Source organism: Meles meles, chromosome 13, assembly GCF_922984935.1.
Source record: "Meles meles chromosome 13, mMelMel3.1 paternal haplotype, whole genome shotgun sequence".
In the NCBI taxonomy this organism is placed as follows: Eukaryota; Metazoa; Chordata; class Mammalia; order Carnivora; family Mustelidae; genus Meles; species Meles meles.
In genome coordinates, this window is record NC_060078.1 from 61,624,736 (window position 1) to 61,645,707 (window position 20,972).

General features: G+C 49.3%; 1 protein-coding gene across 2 annotated transcripts in view; it reads left to right on the plus strand.

The window, feature by feature from the left end:
* Positions 1–15,530, plus strand: part of WBP1L (WW domain binding protein 1 like) — a 59,416-nt gene extending 43,886 nt beyond the window's left edge. For both annotated transcript variants that reach the window (XM_046027016.1, XM_046027017.1), the window contains exons 2-4: positions 294–396; positions 11,020–11,181; positions 12,484–15,530. In XM_046027016.1, coding sequence (XP_045882972.1) covers positions 294–396; positions 11,020–11,181; positions 12,484–13,223 — 1,005 coding nt within the window. In that variant the 3' untranslated portion in view covers positions 13,224–15,530. The remainder of the gene's footprint in view (positions 1–293; positions 397–11,019; positions 11,182–12,483) is intronic.
* Positions 15,531–20,972: the final 5,442 nt, after the last annotated feature.

Consider the following 20,972-nt stretch of genomic DNA (forward strand, 5'->3'; position numbering starts at 1 on the left):
CCTCCACCAAGAGAAGAAAAGTGGGATTTAAAAGCTATAGTTTCGGGCGCCTGGGTGGCTCAGTTGGTTAAGCGACTGCCTTCAGCCCGGATCACTATCCTTGAGTACCGGGATCAGGTCCCGCGTCGGGCTCCGAGCTCCGCGGGGAGTCTGCTTCTCCCTCTGACATTCTCCCCTCTCATGCTCTCTCTCACTCTCTCTCTCTCTCTCAAATAAATAAAGAAAATCTTTTAAAAAAATAATAAAAGGTATAGTTTCATATGCTAATTTTTTATTTTTATTTTTTTTTTAAGGATAAGGAAACCTGTGTGGGTACCAACAATCAGAGCTACATTTGTGACACAGGACACTGCTGTGGACAGTCTCAGTGCTGCAACTACTACTATGAACTCTGGTGTAAGTCCTTGCCCCCCCGGGGGTCTCGGCACCCCAGGGTCCTACCGGTTACTGGCTCTGCTCATTGGTCCTGGAAGCGGCTGCTCTGTAGAGAAGGAGTGCTCATGGGCTAAAGACTAAAGAATATGAGGGCGCCTGGGTGGCTCAGTGGGTTAAAGCCTCTGCCTTTGGCTCTGGTCATGATCCCAGGGTCCTGGGATCGAGCCCTGCATCGGGCTCTCTGCTCATCAGGGAGCCTGCTTCCTCCTCTTCTGTCTCTCTCTGCCTGCCTCTGTGCCTACTTGTGATCTCTGTCTGTCAAATAAATAAATAAAATCTTTAAAAAAAAAATAAAGGCTAGAGAATATGGTCTGAGCCTTCTGAAGAGGCTGTGGTTACCCTGTCTGCTGAGGAAGCTCTTGCCTGGGCTTCCCTCTGATGCCCCCTCCAGTGTGTGCTGAGCAGTGACAACTCACATCCTTCCCTGGGCCAGCCCAGACACCCAGGCTTTGCCATCTTTGCAAAGAGAAGTCACAGCAGCCAAGCCACCGTGAATGCCAGGCTAGGCTTTGTGGATAGCTGTAATGCCATTTTCTTTTAAGAACATTAAGGGCTTCCAGAATTCCCTACAGAGCATCAAGGCGCTGCCTCTGTTTCTGGTCCCTGTCAGAGGGATCACCTTCCGCTAGGTCCCTGCTCACGGAGCCCTCCTGGAGCGAGGGAGTCTAGAGGTTTAGCCCCCTCTGTTTCTTCCCCAGTGCTCAAGCTGACGTGTCTGGAGGCTTGCTTCTCCGGTGTATCTCCCCCTGTTACTCTCAGCTAACTGCTGTGTGGAAACAGTCCTCAGCTCACCACTGGTTTGGTTGAGGCCATGAACGTGCACCTTCAGACTTCCACGAGGGTGGTGACATTGGCACAATCTTCAGGGAGCCAGCCAGGTTCAAGGAGTTCACTAACTTGCTTTGTACTCTAATCTTCTCGAAGCTCGACAACACTACAGAATGCTGGACAAAGAATGGGAGGACAGGAGAATCCTTAGGTCAGAGAGTCCCAGGTGACTAGCAGCACGCTAGTTCTCACAACTGTCTGTAGGGAGGAGAAATGGTAACCTCTTCCCCTAGATAGTTCTAAGCCCCCATCACTCCCTCCATTTGGAAACAAACTGGGCTGGTTTGTCAAAGTGTGTCTTTCCTGGCCCCGTCATCCTTGTCCTTTCTCCCCTTCTTCTCTCTGATCTCCCCACTCCCTGCACATTGGTGATGTGGTCAGTAGGCAGCTAGAAGCAGTATTGTTTGGTATGGAAAGGAAATTAGACTCTTGGCTGGGCAATCTCTCCCTCTGAATGTAAATGTATCTTGTAGCCAGTGGGAGTGGGTCCTCCAAAAAGGACCTCTCCTCCTCCTTATCCTTCCCTTTCGAGGACTGAGGACTGGCTCCTCTGCCTTTCCGAGGAATCCCAGGGGCAGTCAAGTGCACAGTCCCTTTGCAAGGAGAGGACAGGGCTTGGGGTGTCCATACCAGTCCTCCGTGAATATAAACAACCCAGGATTGTTGCTGTTGCAGAAGGGGTCGGGTGGAGGGACTTCCTAGAAGACACAAAGTGCCAGGCAGGTGAATAGACTTTGTTTAAATGTTTTAAAATGCAGATAACTGCAGGGCTCCAATTTCTCCCTCCCACCTCTTGTTAAAACAAAAGTCGAAGCTGGGCTGCCCGAAAGCCAGCCACAGAGCTGTGGTTGGTTTTTCTGGGGCCCGGCCCAGGCGGCATCAGTTTCAGAAACATGGTGTTGCGGATGGCCTCGTCTCAGATTGACAGAGCCTCCTGGGCTTTTGGCAGAGGCTCAGTAGCCACTAGAATTGGGTCACTGTCGCCGGGGCAGGGGCAGGGTGGGGCAGCGGGGACTGGGAGACCCAGATGGCAGGGAGGCGGCCTGGGAACCAGGCACTTCACCCAAGGGCTTAAAGAAAGCCAGAGGAGGAGCTGTTGGGTGGCTAATTCTCTCTCTGGTTGTGGTCACTCAGGGAAAGGAGGAGGCCAGATAACAGAGTCTGGATGAGGAGGAAAGACCTGCCATCTGTGAGGTGACCCATGCTTTCCAAGTTCTGGAGGGATGGAGATTGTCAAAGCAAAACTGTCCTCACTGGTGCCCAGAAATGACTTCTTGGTCAGGAGATGCCCAGCGAGTGTTCTGGCCCCCATGCCCCCCCGCCCCCCGAATTCTTTGGTTTTCCTCCTCCTCAGGGTCTTGACCTCTGCCTGATGTGTGGATAGGAGGGAAGATGAGTATTGGGATAAGCCCCTTCAGTGCTTTTTTTAAAAATTTTATTTATTTATTTGACAGACAGAGATCACAAGTAGGCAGAGAGGCAGGCAGAGAGAGAGAAGGGGAAGCAGGCTCCCTGCTGAGCAGAGAGCCCAATTCAGGGCTCCGTCTCAGGACCCTGGAATCATGACCTGAGCAGAAGGCAGAGGCTTTAACCCACTGAGCTACCCAGGCACCCCAGCCCCTTCAGTTCTTATCAAAACTGAATTTTGGTCACTTTGAACCTGTTTCCCTCAAATTGTCTCTAAACTTTGTCTGACATGTGAAAATAATGGGCTTTGCGTTATTCTTTTTGTTTCTTTCCTTTGGAAGGAAAAAAGTCTCTGCCAGGAAATCCTTGGCAGAGTTTCTGTCAGAGTACCTCTTTAACCACAGTTGCCTACTGAGATGGCCTCAGGGGATAAAAGCAAAAAGGATTTCCACCAACCTGCTCACCTCTGTGGCACTGAGTCTTCTGTAGACTGAAGACTTTCTCACATGCGCATGTGCATGCACACACAACACTTACCCAGACTCCCTTTCTCCATGTCTTTTTAGTCATAACCAATGCAGTAGTCTTTCCTGGGCCTGCGTCAGATGGGAAGCAAAGGTCCTGGTTTATCACTGAAGCTATCACAGCTGGTCATCATTACTGTTATCCCATACATTTTTTTAAATTTTAAAAAAAGATTTTATTTATTTATTTGACAGAGAAATCACAAGTAGGCAGAGAGGCAGGTGGGGGTGGGGGGCGGAGACAGACTCCCCACTGAGCAGAGAGCCCGATGTGGGGCTTGATCCTAGGACTCTGAGATCATGACCTGAGCCGAAGGCAGAGGCTTAACCCACTGAGCCACCCAGGCATCCCTATCCCATACATTTTTATGGCATTTGTACTTTAATTCATTATTCAATCATTTATTCATTCAGTAAACCCTTATTCCAGGGGTTCTCAAAATTTGGCAAGCCTCTGGATTTCCTGGAGGGCTTATTAAAACACGGATCTCTGGGTCCTATTCCCAGTTTTTTATTCAGTAGGTCTGAGGTGGACCTATGAATTTATGGTTCTGAAAAACTCCTGCTTGAGGCTGTGACCCCTTCTGTGTTCGTAACTGTAGAGAGGCATAATCCTTGCAATCAACAGGGAGTCTCCTAGCAGAGAGGAGTTAAGACAAGATGCCCCACTGGTGAGACAAAGTTGAGAGTGGAATGTATGCACCAGAACTTCTATGAATGTTCAGAAGGACAGTTTGCTTTGGCTAGGCAGGGTTCAGGCAGGCTGCGTGGAAGAGGTGGCGTTTGAAGTGGGCGCTCAACGGTGGATAGGATTTAAACATAGGAATAAGGGTAGACTGGTTTCTCTGGCAAGGGAACCCGGTAGGCCAGGGCCCCACGGGAAAGAACAGAGTGTGCATGATGTTGACCTTTCCCCTGGGGTCATGGGGCTTGTCTGGGAAGGAATGGGAGATGAGGGTACTAATGTGCTTAGAACTCTGCTACATGCGAGACACCAAGAAAGGTCTTCGTGCACATCAAGAACAAACCTGTGAGATATGCCTGTCACCCCCGTGTGTCAGGCCCAGGGGCGTGAAGGAACTGTTCACCTGGGTGCAGCTGACGGATTGGGTCAGTCAGTGCGCCTCACTTCAAAGCAACCCCCTCCAGCACTCTACGTGTCAGACTGGAGGGGTGACGGGCCCTGGTCGTAGAGGGGCTCAATTGTGTGTGTTTGATTCCCATCTGAGGATGCCCCTCATGGAGCAGGCTTAGCAAAGATGAAAACCAAAATTGAGAGAGGCCACCAATACGTTCAAGGCCAAAGAACCTGAACCTGGATCTCCTGATTCTCACCCTAGGAGTCTTTCCACTCACCACACTACATTGTGCAGGGAGAGCTCAGAGCTGGGAATTTCTTTTCTTTTCTTTTCTTTTCTTTTTTAATATTTTACTCATTTGACAGAGAGAAATCACAACCAGGCAGAGAGGCAGGCAGAGAGAGAGGAGGAAGCAGGCATGACCTGAGCCAAAGGCAGAGGCTTTAACCCACTGAGCCACCCAGGCACCCTAGAGCTGGGAATATCGGCTCCTGAGATAATTTGAGGGACCTTCACGCAGGCATCAGTTTTCCCTTGTTTGGGCCTTAGTTGGGGAGAAGGGAGTGTTTCTGGGCAGTGGAATTCCCCTGAGGTGGCATGAAACAGACTATGAACAAATTCATTTAAGACTGCCCCGCTTGTTTTTCACCTGCTAACTTTCTCTTTTTAGCTTATCCTAAGATGTCCATTCTTGAGCTGCTCATAACAAAAGCTCAGAGCATTTGCCACCCTTAGCAGAGTGGAAAGTGGAAGGCTGGGGCCTTCTTCTAAGCTGCGATTGGACCCCTGCTCCTGTAAGTCCAGGCTTCTCTGGACAAGGATAGGTTGATCAGTAGCACTCGGGCTGGTTTTCCAAAGAATTCAGCGAAGAACAGAACCTAGAAGCAGACTTGGACTTGTTCCTCATCCTTGCTTTTTTTAATGGAGTATTTTTGAGGAGAATTTAAAGAGAAATGGAAAGAAAACCCTTCCCATCTGTGGTCACACCTGTAACAACAGTAGTAATAACAATCTAGGAAGCTTCCCATATGCCAAGCGTGGTTCTGAGTATTAACTCATTTGGACCTCACAATGACTAGTAAGGTAGAAATCATTATTCTCCCTGTTTTACAGATGAGGGAAGTGAAAACAAAATGACCAAGGTCACAAAGCTAGGCAGTGGTTTTGTGAGCTGCGATCTGAACCAGGTCACTGCCTCTTCTCTTTGGTAATCTACAGTCGTGCTTCTAAGAAGCTTGTCCAGTCTTTGAGATGAACTTGTAAGCCTTCCGTGGGCTTCTTTTTCCAAGTTTAGGCCTTTTCCATAGTGGCAATGGTAGAAGCTCCTCTAAATGCTGCAAGGGGCCAGGGAGGTCACCCGCCATCCTGTGGGGTAGAAGGAGAGCTAATTCACAGTGTGCTTTAGCTTCCTAATGAGGAATTTCCTGCCCATTTGGGGAGTGGTATTTTCCCAAGTTTATAGTGAACTCAGGGCACATGACTCAGTTCCTACAGTGGGCTGTGATTGTTTTTCAAAACATGTTTTCTATTTTGCTTAGCATGACAAATGCTCCCCACCATGAGGTCACAACGTTCAAAGTTGTCATTGAGAAATGTAATCTCTGGGTAGGTGTGTGTTTGGGGAAGAAGAGGGTGTGCTTTTGTGTGTCTCTTTCATTAGGTTTTTCTTTTTTAAACTTAGTTCCTTGTTTGTAAGATCTAGGGAAAAGATCAAAAGTGTGTAGGACTCCATAGGGGACTAGTCTGGATATTATCCCTTTTAAACTTGGTGGGACATTACTTTGACTAAAGTGGCTTTCAAGAGAGTCCATTTTGTGGGGATCCAGACGAGAATGCCTTCTGCCTTTCCACATTAACTCCATCAAGTGGGATCAACTCATTAAGGGTCTTTTCCGGCCTGTGCTAACACTCCATCTTGCCACTGGACCCATTCTTTGGCCAAGTTAGTTTTCCCTCAGTTTTGATCCACACAAGTAAGCTTTTGTTGTAGTATATTAGAAATGAAGGAATTACAGGACTCTTGGGTGGAGCAGTGGGTTAAGCATTTGTCTTTGGCTCATGTCATGATTTTAGGGTCCTAGGATCAAGTTCCAGGTCAGGCTCCTTGCTTAGCAAGGAGCCTGCTTCTCCCTCTGCCTGTTGCTCTCCCCTGCTTGTGTGCCCTCTCTGACAAATATATAAAATCTTAAAAAAAAAAAAAGAAGAAATTAGGGGCACCTGGCTGGCTCAGTCGGAAGAGCATGTGACCCTTGATCACAAGGTCATGAGTTTATTTATAAATAAATAAATCAATGAAAACTTAAGGAAAAAAAAAGAAATGACAAAATTAGAACTCAGTTTGAGACTTAGATAAATATAACATCGTACAACTGGCACATAGTGGGGAGAGTTTTTCTACCCATAATACTGTGTTAGAAAGTAAGGTGGTGGAATTTCGATGAACACGTGAGTGGTTCTCTTAGCTATGACTAAGGCAGTTTTGCCAAGGGTGTGTATTCCAGTTGTCTCATTTCTTCCCCCAGTCTCCTTCTGCCCTGCCTAATTTTTCCTTTAAAATTAAAAAAACAAAAACCTCTCTTTTTCTGTTATAGTTCCAGTTTGGTGGATCTCAGCCTTTTTTCTGGAGCAAGAATTCCCTTAAAACTCTAATGAATGCTTCAATCCTTTCCCCCAGAAAAGCCTCTAAAGACACCGTGTTGGTTAGGATAGGTTATAGGCCAAGCTCAGTAACAAAAAAGTCCAACTGAGTGGCCAGAACCAATGTGTTTACTTCTCACACTCATGTCCATCCCAGGTTGGATGGGAGCTTGGTTCCCACCTCATCATCCCAATGCCAGACTGATGCCAAAGTCTCTGTCTGGAATAATGCCGACTGTCACGGTAGAAGGAGGGCTAAAGGAAGGAAGGTCTTAGATAAACAAGAGATATCCTGGTCTAAGTGACAGAAGTCACTTCCAACCCTTGTTGGTTAGTTAGAACCAGTCCTGAAGCTGTGCCCAATCATAAGGGAGCCACGAAGGTCAAGCCTACCCAAATGCCCAGAAGGGGAAAACCAGAAATATGTGGCCAACATGAAAATTAGTACCAGCTTTTTCTCATTAAAAGTGTGTATTTATTTATTTTTAAAGATTTTATTTATTTATTTGACAGACAGAGATCATAAGTAGGCAAAGAGGCAGGCGGTGGGGAGGGGGGAAGCAGGCTCCCCGCTGAGCAGAGAGCCCGATATGGGGCTCGATCCCAGGACCCTGGGATCATGACCTGAGCCGAAGGCAGAGGCTTTAACCCACTGAGCCACCCAGGCGCTCCAAAAGTATGTGTTTAAAAAGAAAATCCCTCCTGGCTGGCTCTGCCAGGAGAGCAGTGCCACTCTCAATCACGGGGTTGTGAGTTTGAGACCCATGCTGGGGGTAGAATTTACTTAAAAACAAACAAACAAACAAACAAAAAAACCCAAACAAACAAAACAACAACAAAACATTAAAAAAAAAAGAAAAGAAAACCATGCTATAAAATGAGAAATATTGCCCCTAGATCGCTTATCTTGCAGCATAAAAGTTAAAAGTTGTTTTACCTTTAGGTAAGAAACTACTGAAAAAATGACTTGGGAGGTAAAAACTAGTCGAGTGAGATGCAGTCATCTCTCGGGAGAATGTACTTTTTCGAATTTGAACACGACAGAGGTGCAAAGAATTGTGAGATTATGCTGGGCAAGTGAGAGAAATGCAGGACCATGGAAGAGTGGCGAGCCCCGAACCCCTCTGACAGGACTCTCAGGTAGATCTGGAGCCGGGCGCAGAGTGCTTATCTGTGCTGCCTGCTACAGGACAGCAACAGGGAGCCACTTCGCTCTCAGAGCTCCTTTCTGGCCTCAGCCCCACTTCGGAGGGCCCCTGTGACGGTATTTATCTAGTCCTCAGTCAGCCAGCAGCCACAGGAGAGAAATGTCGGTGAAATTAAGCAAAGGTCCGCAGAGAATCTGGTAAGAACCACGAGGGAGACTTCTGACTTCAACTTAACGTACATGTTCTCTGGTCAGATCTTACTATTTTTTTTCCCCAAGATTTTATCTTTAAGCCACCTCTACACCCTATGTGGGTCTCAAACCCATAACCCTGAGACCTAAGGTCACCGGCTCTACTGACTGAACCAGCCAGAAACTGGTTTTTTTCTGTCTGCTAAGGGGATAAAGGGACGAAATCTGCTGCCTGTCCTCTTGTTGCCAGGTCTCTGCAGAAGGTTCCAGTGCACACTGACATGGGCTTAGAGCAGTCAGGAGCCCTACAGTGGTGTTGCCAGCCTGCCAGGGCCAGACAGCTGCACTGCCATCCCGTCTCATTCTGTAGAGGTGGCTTTGTGGGGAGAGTCTCCAGGGACACCCCTGGGGGACAGAAAGAGCCATTGCCCGAGCCCACACCCTAAACGTCAGTGCGATCGTTTAGAATATTGTATTCTGGTACAAACAGGAAAAAAAAAATCAGAGGACTATTCCTATATAAGGCTGTGTGAGGGAAATATGGGTTTTGTTTTGTTTTGTTTTTTTTAAGTAAGCTTTACACCCAATGTGGGGCTTGAACTCACACCCCCAAGATCAAGAGTCACATGCCCCACTGACTGAGCCAGCCAGGTGTCCCGGGGCTTTTTCTTAAAAATGATCTTAACTCATTCTGACAAGAGACACATGGAAATACTTGAATTCTAAACACAAATTTATAATTACAAAGCAGGTAGTAAAAAATACATGTAGCATTGGTAATGGAAAAAAAATTGAAGTTATTCAGAAATAGAGAACAAATGAGCAACCATCTGTTCTCACTTAGTAACAACTCACCTTAAAATTATTCCTCAGATAAATTTTTTATTGAGAAAAGTATTCTTTTTATTTCAAAGAAGTATATGTTCATCTTGGAAAAATTAGAAATGGGGGTGCCTGAGTGGCCCAATTGGTTAAGTATCTGCCTTCGGCTAAGGTCATGATCCCAAAGTTCTGAGATCAAGTCCCTCCTTGAACTCCCTGCTCAGCGGGGAGCCTGCTTCTCTCTCTCTCTCTGTTAGATAAATAAAATAAAATAAAAAGAAATGCATATCAGCAAAAAAAAAAAAAAAAAAAAAAAAGGGATCTAGTGCCAGAAACTCTACTGTTCTGTTTTCCAGGAATAACCCCATGATTAACTTCCTAACCATCCCTCTAGATGTTTATATACGCTTTCTTTTTTTAAGAAAAAAAAGTAGGATTGTATTTTATACTGTTTTGTAGTTTGCTTTTTTCATTCTAATACTAGAGACATCTTTATATGTCAAAAGTAGTATTCTGGGAATATTTTTTAATGATTCATGTCATTTCATTGTGTGAGTACATTCCCAGAGAAATTTCAAAACCTATCCAGAAATTTATTATTATTATTATTTTTAAAGATTTTTTTTTTTTTAATTTAATTGACAGAGACAGCAAGAAAGGGAGCACAAGCAGGGGCAGTGGGAGAGCGGGAAGCAAGCTCCCCGCTGAGCAGAGAGCCCGATGTGGGGCTCAATCCCAGGACCCTGGGATCATGACCTGAGTCGAAGGCAGAGGCTTAACCCATTGAGCCACCCAGGCGCCCCTAGTCATAGGTATTTTTAAGTTTGATTTAGTGTGTTTCCAGTTTTATAATTTGAAGGCAAAACCTGAAATTTTTCATAATCCTACTATTTAAAGATAAGTCACTATTTTTTGTGTTTTTCCTTCCAGTCTCTTCCATATGTACATATATGTATTTTTTTAAAAGCAAAATTGCTCATTGATTTAAGAAAATTTTAAAGGATTTTCTGCTTATAATTGAAGATTGGAGTGGGGTCTTGTATTGGGGTCTGTCAAGATTCTCTGAATATGATCCAAGAACACAGTGGGAAATGAGAAAAAAATAATCTGCCTACAGAAGAGAGGGCTGTGGGCCTTTTCCCCTGTTCCCTTACCTACCCCTCTCTGGAGCAAGAAGGAAGAGGGGCGGCCTGCTAATGGCCCTGAGTCTAATGAAATCACAGCCCAAAGGGAGGTGGGAGTGTTATTTGCAACTGTAGGAGATGGAATTGTACCAGATTATATCAAGAGCGGAGGAAGTCATTTACACTCTCTAGGGAAGAGATGGACCTGAGGCAATTAGAATTTTTCCACCTGTACTTTGAGTGACTCTTGGGTTATTTATACCAGTGTACGTGGTAGAGAAGAACCCATGATCTTTTTGGTGATATCAAGAGAACCCTAAGAATTCCTTTATCAGGAGACCCCATGAGGCCCCTTGCAGTTGCTAATCTGCTGGGATTTTGAGGGGCCCTTTGCTTTTGGTGAGCAGCCTGGGGTAGCAGCAGGAAGTGAGGCTGGGAGCTGGCCTTAAGGTCTTGAGCAGGGCTTGAAGGGGGTGGGAGATGGGTAACAAGAAAGCCAGAATCATTCTCTCAGAGATCCCTTAAGAGAGGACAAAGATGTTGTCCTAAAAGATGAGCATATTTAATGCCCTCCAAACCCGAAACCTAGGTCCAGTGGTGCTGGGGAAGGGCCTCCTGCCCTCTCCCATCCCATCTTTCACTCGGGCATGAACATTTCTAGAAACTGAACACGGGTTCCAAATGTGGCTTCACCCAGGGAGGCCTGACAGTGCCAGCTTCGACCAGGTGGGCGCCGTCTGGGGACCGCTGTGTTGGGAAAGCCGCCGCTCTGGCTGGCGCTCACGGCGCCTGTGTGCCTTTCTGCCCCGCCTCCCTGTCCCCAGGGTTCTGGCTGGTGTGGACCATCATCATCATCCTGAGCTGCTGCTGTGTGTGCCACCACCGCCGAGCCAAGCATCGCCTTCAGGCCCAGCAGCGGCAGCATGAAATCAACCTGATTGCCTACCGGGAAGCCCACAATTACTCAGCGCTGCCATTTTATTTCAGTACGTATACTCAAAGCCGCCAGACCGTGGGCCCCCCCGGGCCCCCTCGCCCAGCATAGTGCGGAGTCGCGCAGGTCGGGGAGTAAAGGGGCGCTCACCTGTAGCACAGAGGAGCCGGTGCTGTGGGTGGGCAGCCTGAAGCCACTGGGCTGTTCCAGCCCCACCCTGGCTGGGTTCTGACCGGGTGTCTGATGCTTTAGCTGATGCTTTCCTTAAGGCAGGTGGTCAGATGGTGTACGATGTGAGTGAACCAAGATTTAGATGCCTGTGGCCTGACGTCCTCCCATTTTACTTAGCGCCCTGTGACATCCCTGAGCAAAAGCTGCCACGAAAGGGGCAGGAGTTGGGGGAGCAATGCTGGCACGTCCCGAGAACTGAGAAACTTCAGCAACTCCCTGAAGGACACTCATCTGACTTCCCTGAGGGTTCCTTACACATGACCCTCAAAGGGTCCAGGGAGGTCCATCTTGTCCTAAAACCATTCTGCCATGTGTTCTACAGAATAAAGTGCTCACAGGTCTGGAATTCCACCTCTAGAAGGGTGTTTAGCTCAGTGCCTGGCATATAGTAAGTGCTCAATAAATGCTAGCAGTTCTTGTTATAACCAGACCATGTGTGCCCTGAGACATTCAGCGCATTCAAAAGATAACTTACCGGCAAGCTGATTAATAAGCCTTGGCAGGCCCTTCACCCTTCACTGGTAACCCACCGGCTTCTAATCTGAGACAGGATGAAGTTCGGTTTGTTTTTCCAGACCACCTCCAGCCACACTCAAGTGAGGGGCAGCACAGATTTCCAACCTCCCAGAAAAAGGGCCTTTTCATGGCCCATACATCTGGAAGGGGGGCGGGGCAAGAAAAAGGCGGTCAGGGAGTCTTAAATTAGGATCCCTAACCCTGAGGCCTATGGGACGCAGGCAGAGGACACAGTTTGAGCAAGAAACATGAGACTCCAGGGCATGTGGAAACAGATACGCTCTGGGCAGAAATGATCTCCTGGCCACCCCCCCATTTGCCTAACCCTCTGCCTTACCTCCAGACGGGCAGAAGTCTTGTCTGTGAAGCAGCTTCAGGGGCTCTCGGATTTCATGGAGGTAGATTAGGTCACTCCCAGTCTGTCCCTCTTTCTGTGCAAAATTGTCACACCCCTGTGCCCTGCCCATGAGCAAGAGCTGGGGCCAGCCGCTGCTCCCCTGTGGGTGTACTGGGGGTGGGAAGAGACATATGTTGAGTGCGAGCTTTGCAGGCTGTTCTCGAACAATTGCCAGTGCAATAATTTCTCTTCCCTGCCTCCCCATTTTAGGGTTTTTGCCAAACTATTTACTACCTCCTTATGAGGAGGTGGTGAACCGACCTCCGACTCCTCCCCCACCGTACAGTGCCTTCCAACTACAGCAGCAGCAGCTGCCCGCACAGTGTGGCCCCCCAGGCGGCAGCCCCCCAGGCGCTGATCCCACCAGGGGCCCCCAGGGGGCGCAGAGCAGCCCCTTGTCTGGGCCCAGCAGAAGCAGCACCAGACCTCCGAGCATCGCTGACCCTGAGCCCTCTGACGTGCCCGCCAGCACAGCAGCCACCAAAGCCCCTGGAATGGAGCCCAGTGGCTCTGTGGCAGGCCTGGGGGAGCTGGACCCTGGGGCCTTCCTGGACAAAGATTCCGACTGTAAGGAGGAGCTGCTGAGAGATTACAGTTCCGAGCAGGGCAGCGCCCTCCCGGATAGCAAAGACAAGACGCCCGGCAGACATCGCCGCTTCACGGGTGACTCGGGCATTGAGGTGTGTGTGTGCAGCCGAGGCCACCACGATGATGACCTCAAGGAGTTCAACACGCTCATTGACGACGCTCTGGATGGGCCCCTGGACTTCTGCGACAGCTGCCACGTGCGGTCCCCTGGTGACGAGGAGGAAGGCCTCTGCCAGCCCTCCGAGGAGCAGGCCCGAGAGCCCGGGCACCCCCACCTGCCACGGCCCCCCGCGTGCCTGCTGCTGAACACCATCAATGAGCAGGACTCCCCGAACTCACAGAGCAGCAGCTCCCCCAGCTAGAGCAGGCCCGGCCCGTGCCGGAGAACTTGGCAAAGCAACCAGGGTAGGGGAGCAGCAGGAGAGAAGCATTAAATGACTTTCAGAGAAAGTGGTGCCGCCACTGCATTCTTCGTCCCCTCCCCGCCGGTCCCGCGTTTTCCCGCACCTCCAGGTACCGCTTGGGGAGTGGAGGCCTCTCCGCCCACAGGAGCACAGTGTCGTGGAGGGCCGACAGGGTGGCTCATTCTCTGACTCGTTCCTCATACCCGACCCTGTCCCCTTTTTCTCTTTTCGAGTCATATCTCGCTACCTGCCCGGGTCAGAGAGATGTGTGTTTCAGAGGTCCCCACGGAGGAGGCCGAGACTGTGCCCTGAGGTGACTCTTGGTGGTGGAGTGGATTTGTGCTCTGGTGTATGGTTTAAGAGAACTTCTCTGTGTCTCAGTCCAGGAGAGGTGGCAGGGCTCAGCCCTGGGTGAAGAAGGAAGCCCGCAGAGGCCCAGGGATTGTCACCCTTTGCTGCCGAGGTCTGCTGAGACAGAACTAGGCTAGTCCTAGGGGAGGATGAGAGCAGACAGGCAGTTAACAAGGTTGGTAGGAGGCCTACTGCTCCCTCAAATTCCTGGTCATGAGGTCGATGTACCACTGTGCATCCATGAGGGGCCCTTCCCAGCAGGTTCTGGCTGGCCACAGCCTGGTTCAGGGTGTTTTTTCTTTAAACAACAACAGCAACAGTAAAAGCAACAGCAAGCTGAAAACAAGAACTTGACCAGCAGGCCGGCAAGAATTCTGTTCTGGAAAAGGGAAGTTTGTGGCTCTATCCCAAGTTGACCTTCAAAGAGCCTGGCTGCTGTTGAGCTGGGAGGAGATGTTTTGTGTGCAGGCTTGGGTGGGGGCTCTCTTGGAACTTCCGTGGGAGCACAGCAGAGCCCAAGCCATGGGGGAGCACCTGGTGTAGCTTGCCCCATCTCTCTCCTTTGGGCTGTGCCTGTAGGTGACCAGGGTCTTCTCCCCACCCAACACATAGTCTGTAGGGCTGTGGGTCCTAAGAAAGGGCAGTCCCATGGCCTGGCTTTTACACAGTATTTTCTCTTGATTCTGAATAAGTTCTTCTGTTGTGTTGTTTTTGTTTTTATTTTTAAACTGACCACTTGGGAAAAAAATGGCTTGGTTATCTGTGACTTTCATGCCCTTTCCCTACCCCTCCTCAGCTCCCTTTTTGAGTGGGCTGACTGATTTTTGTAGCCTCCATAAAGAGCCTGAGTGGCCCAGGTAGGAGGGCGAAGGCAGGGGTCCAGAAGGACCGTGGGATCCTTATTACTGTGGTTTGGCTTCAGATAACCAGTCGAGCTTTGATAGGAATAACCTGAAGGAGAAAGCAAAGAGCTAAAACTCACATTCCCTGTCCAGTGCTGTTCATATGAAGAGTTTGGTTTCCCCCCACTCTTGAACGATGATATTCATATTAGGCGTTGATGTTACAGTAAGAAAGGCAAAAAAAAAAAAAATATATATATATATATATATGTACAAAAATAGACAAATCCAAGGCTGTGAGGTGAACGAGTGTCTGCGTTTGGAGTCACAAAACCAAAATCCATGTTGAACAAAGTGAAGTCTGTGTACAATGACTTTTTGGATAACCTGTGTGTGTCTGTGTGTCGTGTGTGAGCCCCCAGCCCTGTTTTCCTGTGAATATACTTTGAATGGCCACCATTGTGCTCGCGTCAACCACACACTTGGAGCAGATATGGCCCTCTCAAGGTAATTTATTTTACACATTTACTGTTTACTGAACAAATGTCTGACTGTGTACTCGGGTGTATCCAGCAGCATCGTCGATGGCAGCCCCCCCCCCCCCCGACCTCCCACCCCCCACCCCGATGTCTGCCAGAGATAACTGTGCTCGGAGTAGAGGCTCTCCTCTACCCAGCCCTGCAATTTGCACATTGCTCCGTGGATACTCGGAGGCCTGTGTTCTGTTCCCTGTAAGTGGAAATGTGCCCCGAACCTGTCTGCCTCCCTCGGCTCCTCCTGGCCCTCAGTATCAGCCCCCAGGGGGGGTTTTCAAAACCACTCGGCACAGAAGGCAAAGGTGGGACTTCTGAAGCTGGATTGGATGGATCTTCAGTGACAAGCTGGGACTAGCTGTGGCCCAGCCGTTGGCCCCGCCCAGAATTGCCAGGACAGTTTGGCAGACGCCGCAGTGCCACAGGGCTTACCTCTCTTTGCCGGGGCCCCATGCATGCAAGCAAGCTGGCATGTGGCAAGAGTGGGCAGGAGTGCGTCAGCAGCCCTCGGATGCCTTGCCTTCCAACTTTAACAACAACAAAAAAAATAATAAGATAAAAATCCCGAACAACTCACTGAAGTCTCAGAGGAGATGAAGTTTTACCAAAATGAATCCTGCTTTAGTTAACTGATCACATGGATGAATCCTGGCCCTCTCAAGTTTCCTTCCCCGGCTGGAGTGGGGCGCGGGTCTGCGTGCTAACTGTTGGGGTCACTGCAGCGTCCTGCCCTCCAGGCATGAGAACAAGTGAACACAGCCGCCAGAGCCATGCTCGTTTCCAGCGGTCACACAGTCTGGCCCCTGCCAGCGGGACTCCCCTGCCAGGAGAGAGATGGAAAGAGAGAGCGGGAGGACTGGATAGGGGGCCGGGGAGATCGGACTGAATCTGGTTTTCCCAGTGAATGAGAAGGAAGGGGTTGGTCTGACCGAGGGTTTGGTGCTACAGTCGGAAGATTTGCAAATGCTAACACATTCCTGTGTGAGGCACATCACCATTTGTCAGTTGTTGTGAATATGTGTATTTTAAGCAATAAGATTCCGCTGGTCAGACTTTTCTGGGCAGTCTCGGTGACGCATTTCCTGTGCTGTGATTGTTCTGAAGACAGAGTGGCTGTAACCACTGTGAGAAGCCCAAATAAAATCGATCCCCAAAATGCGACTGTTCTTTTTTCTTGCACAGCTTGTTCTTTTCTCCCTGCTTCCCTCAGACTTCAGGAGGCTGTACCCCAAGATTCCTAACTGCAGGCCCTTCTCCCTTCTCCACACAGGCTGCGAGAAGGCACCTCACAGAGGAGAACAAGCCCTTGGCCTGAGGGGAGCCTACGGGGCCCAGGGCGAGATGGGGGGCACTCCTGCTGAGGCCACACTTTGTCCTGAGGGTTTGGGGAGAACTCTCCCCAAACCCTCTCTCTGCCAAGGGTATATTTCTGAGGTTTGGAATACTTTGTAAAATCCCACAAATAGGTTAAAAAAAAATTAGATGCAAAGAAAAGCAGAAACAAGTTCTGTTAGACACCTGGAAGCTCAAATAGCATTTGAAAGAATGCGAGCACTCCATGAGATCTTTTATTTTTACTTAATTTTAATTTAATTAATTATTATTATTTTTTTTTTTTTTTTTGAGAGAGAGGACAAGGAGGGAGCAGAGGGAGAAGCATGCTCCCCGCTGAGCAGGGAGCCCGACACGGGACTCGATCCCAGGACGCCAAGATCATGACCTGAGCCATCCAGGCACCCCCAAAATAATAAAAATCTTTAGGAAAAAAAATAATAAAATTTGGATGGGCCCTGGAATTCGATACACAAAACTTGGTTACTGAGTCTTCCACTTTGTGCCCAACACTGAGCTGGGTGCTGTGGAGAATAAAAGAAGTAGAGAAGACAAGGTCCATGCCCTCTGGAAGTTAGGTTACAGGCAGGAAGACAAAGCACCCGCGTGAAATGGTCAGCAAGAGGAGGTAGACTGAGATGAAGTGAACGGTACAGATGCGGGGAATCCTGAGGAATCGCAGGGCCTCGTTTGAAGGCTTGTGTAACAGGCAGGGACCTGAGAACTGGTGTTTTAGGCCTTGGGAGAGTCACAGGTGTGCCAGCCTCTACCACTGTGAGCCAGTCATTCCTTCCTAAAACCGTCCTTTTACCCCCTGCTTAAGACTGTCCTCCTAGAACTTTGAGTCAGCTATAAATCCCTGCTCTAAGGGAAGGAACAGGCTTCAACCTCTGCCCAGGAAGGGGAACACCGCCACCCAGCACAACTTCTCCTTGGACAAAGCAATCTGGTGTGCCTCTTGGAACCCTCCCAGTGCTCCCCCAGTGGACCTCTCCCTAGTGGGCCAACAGGGGATGCTGACAGCATTGCCTTCCCTAGTGTCTGGCTTTAGCCAGCAGTCTGCATTGTTGCCTAAGAGCCCGTTGTAAGCCAGACAGACCCCCGTCCCCCTCTTTGACCCTGGGCCAGAGCAATTCTGGTCCCTCAGGGACTCTAGTGGAATGGTTGCTGCCTTGTTCCCTCTAACCTGTTGAGCTCCTCCGAGTAAGCCCAGGGGAACCATATTAGCATCTAGAGACATCTGTTCTAAAATCATGGAGAGAGGTGCCTAGATGGCTTGGCGGTTAAGTGTCTGCCTTCGTCCCAGGTCATGATCCCCGGGTCCTGGGATCAAGCCCTGCATTGGGCTCCGTGCTCTGTGGGGAGCCTGCTTCTCCCTCTGCCTGCTGCTCTTCCTGCTCATTCTCTCCGTCAGATAAATAAAGTAAAACCATGGGAAAGGACTGGGGAGTACGTCATTCCTGCCTTCCTTAACCTAATGTCTGAAAGTCACAAAAACAATCGTGTGATTCTTGCCAGCTGCATGCTGGAGGCTGTGCGAGTTCTCTTGATGCCTAGGTCTGTGGAGCAGACCTCCCTGGGTCCCTCACTGCACCCCAGGTTCCTGGGTCACCGAGTTCCTCATTTTCTTTTTTTTTTTTTTTTTTTTTTTAAGATTTTATTTATTTATTTGACAGAGAGAGGTCACAAGTAGGCAGAGAGGCAGGCAGAGAGAGAGAGGGAGAAACAGGCTCCCCACTGAGCAGAGAGCCCGATGCGGGGCTCGATCCCAGGACCCTGAGATCATGGCCTGAGCCGAAGGCAGAGGCTCAAACCACTGAGCCACCCAGGCGCCCCAAGTTCCTCATTTTCTATTGCCCTAGGTGACCAAGTTCAGGGGGAGATGATATCAGTGGTCTGAAACACAAAACCGGAGAGCTTTGATGAACAAGAATTTCAAGAGGCTCCCTATTCTCCAGTTTCCTCCATTTTCAGCCCGGTGTAGGGGCTGGGGGGACAGGGTTTGATTCAGAAGGAGGGGAAAGTGGGTTTGGCTGACTGTTGGCCAAACCGGCTAGAAACTTGAATCTGTCTGAACCTACCTAGAAAGGCAGTGGGTCCTGGGAGGTGTTTGGGATGTGGGTTTCTAGCCTGGAGGCATGTGACTGGCCTCACTCAGGCTGATCATTTATCAAGCACCTACCATGTACAGGCACTGGGAATGCAAATATGCCTTCCACCAGGCTCCTTTTTAGAAGAGCTAATGGTCCTGAGGGGAAGAAAGGCATGAAAACAGTTTTAGTAGCATTCAGTACCACGAAGCCTGTGTGCCCAGGGTGCTGTGGACGAGAGCCACCTGGGGGTAGAGGGTGTCCTGTCCGGAGCAGGGGCCTCTCTAAGCTGAGCTTGCCAGGAGCAGAAAGTTGTAAAGGGAATTCTAGGGAAGGTCTGGATAAATCTGTTTTGCAGATTATTGAGTGTCTACTATGTGCCAGGTGCTGAAAAGCCCACAAAAGCATGGGAGGCCACAATGTCTAAGGCGGCAAGCGATTTAATCTCTGTAGATAATTGCATTCTGGGAAGTGAGCGGAGACGCATCTGGAGTGGTAAGCTGGTAATAAAAATATTTTAATTTGTCTTGATTGTTCTATTTATTGACTGCACATTATTGGGTTGTATACAAGCATCTTACCTACATTTTGTTTTGTTTTTTTCATTTTAGCCTCAAAACAGCCATCTGAGGTATGGACTGCTTTATTAAAGGGGTTGAAGCATTCGGAGAAGTTGACTAACTTGTCCAAGATCACACAGCACATAAGTGGTAGAGTCAGGATTTGAACCCTGAACACTGAAGACCTGGTGCTCCCAAGTCTCATGAAGAACTTTTGATTTCTTTTCAAAGGGGAGAGAGAACCAGAGCAAGGTAATGAGCAGGCAAGCGGCATAGTGAAAGGTGAACCAGTTTCCTCAGGGCCTTCTTTAACCCCCTTGTTTGCTCCCCCTTGCTTTGTCAGAAGCTCCCAGAGGCCCTCACACTAATCTGGGCACCCCTGCCAGAGCCCCTCAGCGCTGAAATAGCGTCACCCCTGGGATAGGGGATGCACATCAATGCTCACTTCCTCAGGGAGGGTGAGTCCCCCAGGAAACATTGTACAGTTCTCAGGAGTTAGAAACTCCCAGTGGCTTGGAGGGGAGAGGAGGATTTGGTTTGATCTGAAGTTTCTCCTCACTCTAAGCCCGCTCCCCACTGGTATAACCTTCCTTTGCATGTCTTCTTACCAAGAAGTCTACAGAAACCCAATCCCGCTGGAAAATGTTACAAAACTCCCTCCATATTGGAACTGTGAGAAGTTTGTCTCTGGGCCCTCCACCCACCTCCCAGCTGCCAGCATGTCCCAGTTGAGGAAGGAGGGAGGGGACTCAGACAGGATCATCAGGGGCTACAGGGCGGGGGGTGGGGGGGCGGTTCCCAGGGGTCCTGTCCTTCAGGTGGACCTGTCTGAACAACACCTGCTTCTTCATCCTTAGAAAAGGACTTATTTTGTGGATCTGGCTGTAGGCAATGGCAGTAAAGCCAGTATTTATCAAGGCACTCAATGCATTGTGTAGGCCCACATCTGACCCCCAGCAACATTCTGAGGTTGGTGGTACTCTTTCTACGCACACCTCAGCTACCCATAGTACAGCTGAGAAAACTGAGGTTTAAGAAGGCCTAGTAAGTTGCCTGTGCTCACCGGGTCTGTAAATGACAACACAGGGACAGCTTGCCTGCACAACCTGACCTCTTAACTTTTTTTTTTTTTTAAGATTTTATTTATTTATTAGAGAGCACAGAGCGAGAGTGTGAGAGAGAAGCAGGTTCCCCGCTGAGTAGGGAGCCTGATGTGGGGCTCTATCCCAGGACCCTGAGACCATGACCTGAGCTGAAGGCAGAGGCTTAATCCACTAGCCACCCGGGTGCCCCAGTGAGCTCTTATCTTCTGTAGCCCCCCTGCTTACCTGGCCCTTTCTGCTTTTCACCGTCTCCGGAGCCTCAGATAATGGGCAGCGCAGGTGGTAAGTTAGAGCTTACCACCCCCCCGCCCGCCCCCATGAATGAGGAAATGGATTCAAGAAGCTAGCCATAGGCCTAAGATCGAGACGGGCCGAGTGGGGGGCAGCTGGGGACTAGAACCTGGGTCCTCCTATCCAGTCCTCCCTGACTCTCACCTTGGATTGGATGCCTGTCCTCCAGAGGTGGGTGTTGAAACCCAGGGGTGTGACTGGAGAAAGTTCCTCATTTGCTCCAGGATTGATGGCCACCAGAAGGCTCCAGACCAGTCACTCACTATCCTCCACCCCCATTCCACACAAGGGGCGCCAGGGAAGGAGTCCCTCCCTTCAGAATGGGGGACTCTGGGGAGCCGCCCTTCTGAGGGACAAGGACAGCCCATTTCTCCTGGGAGGCCCAGCTTTTGATTCACAAGAGCTGATTATTAAATTTTCAGGAATTTGGGGGCGCCTGGCTGGCCCAGTTGGTAGAACGTGTGACTCTTCATCTCCTGGCTGTGAGTTGAAGCCCCACTTCGGGTGTGGAGCCTACTTAAAATAGATAAGTAAATACTTTCCTAAATGTTCAGGAATTCTATGAGCTGTTTATTAAATAGCCATTAAAAAAGTTAAACCATATA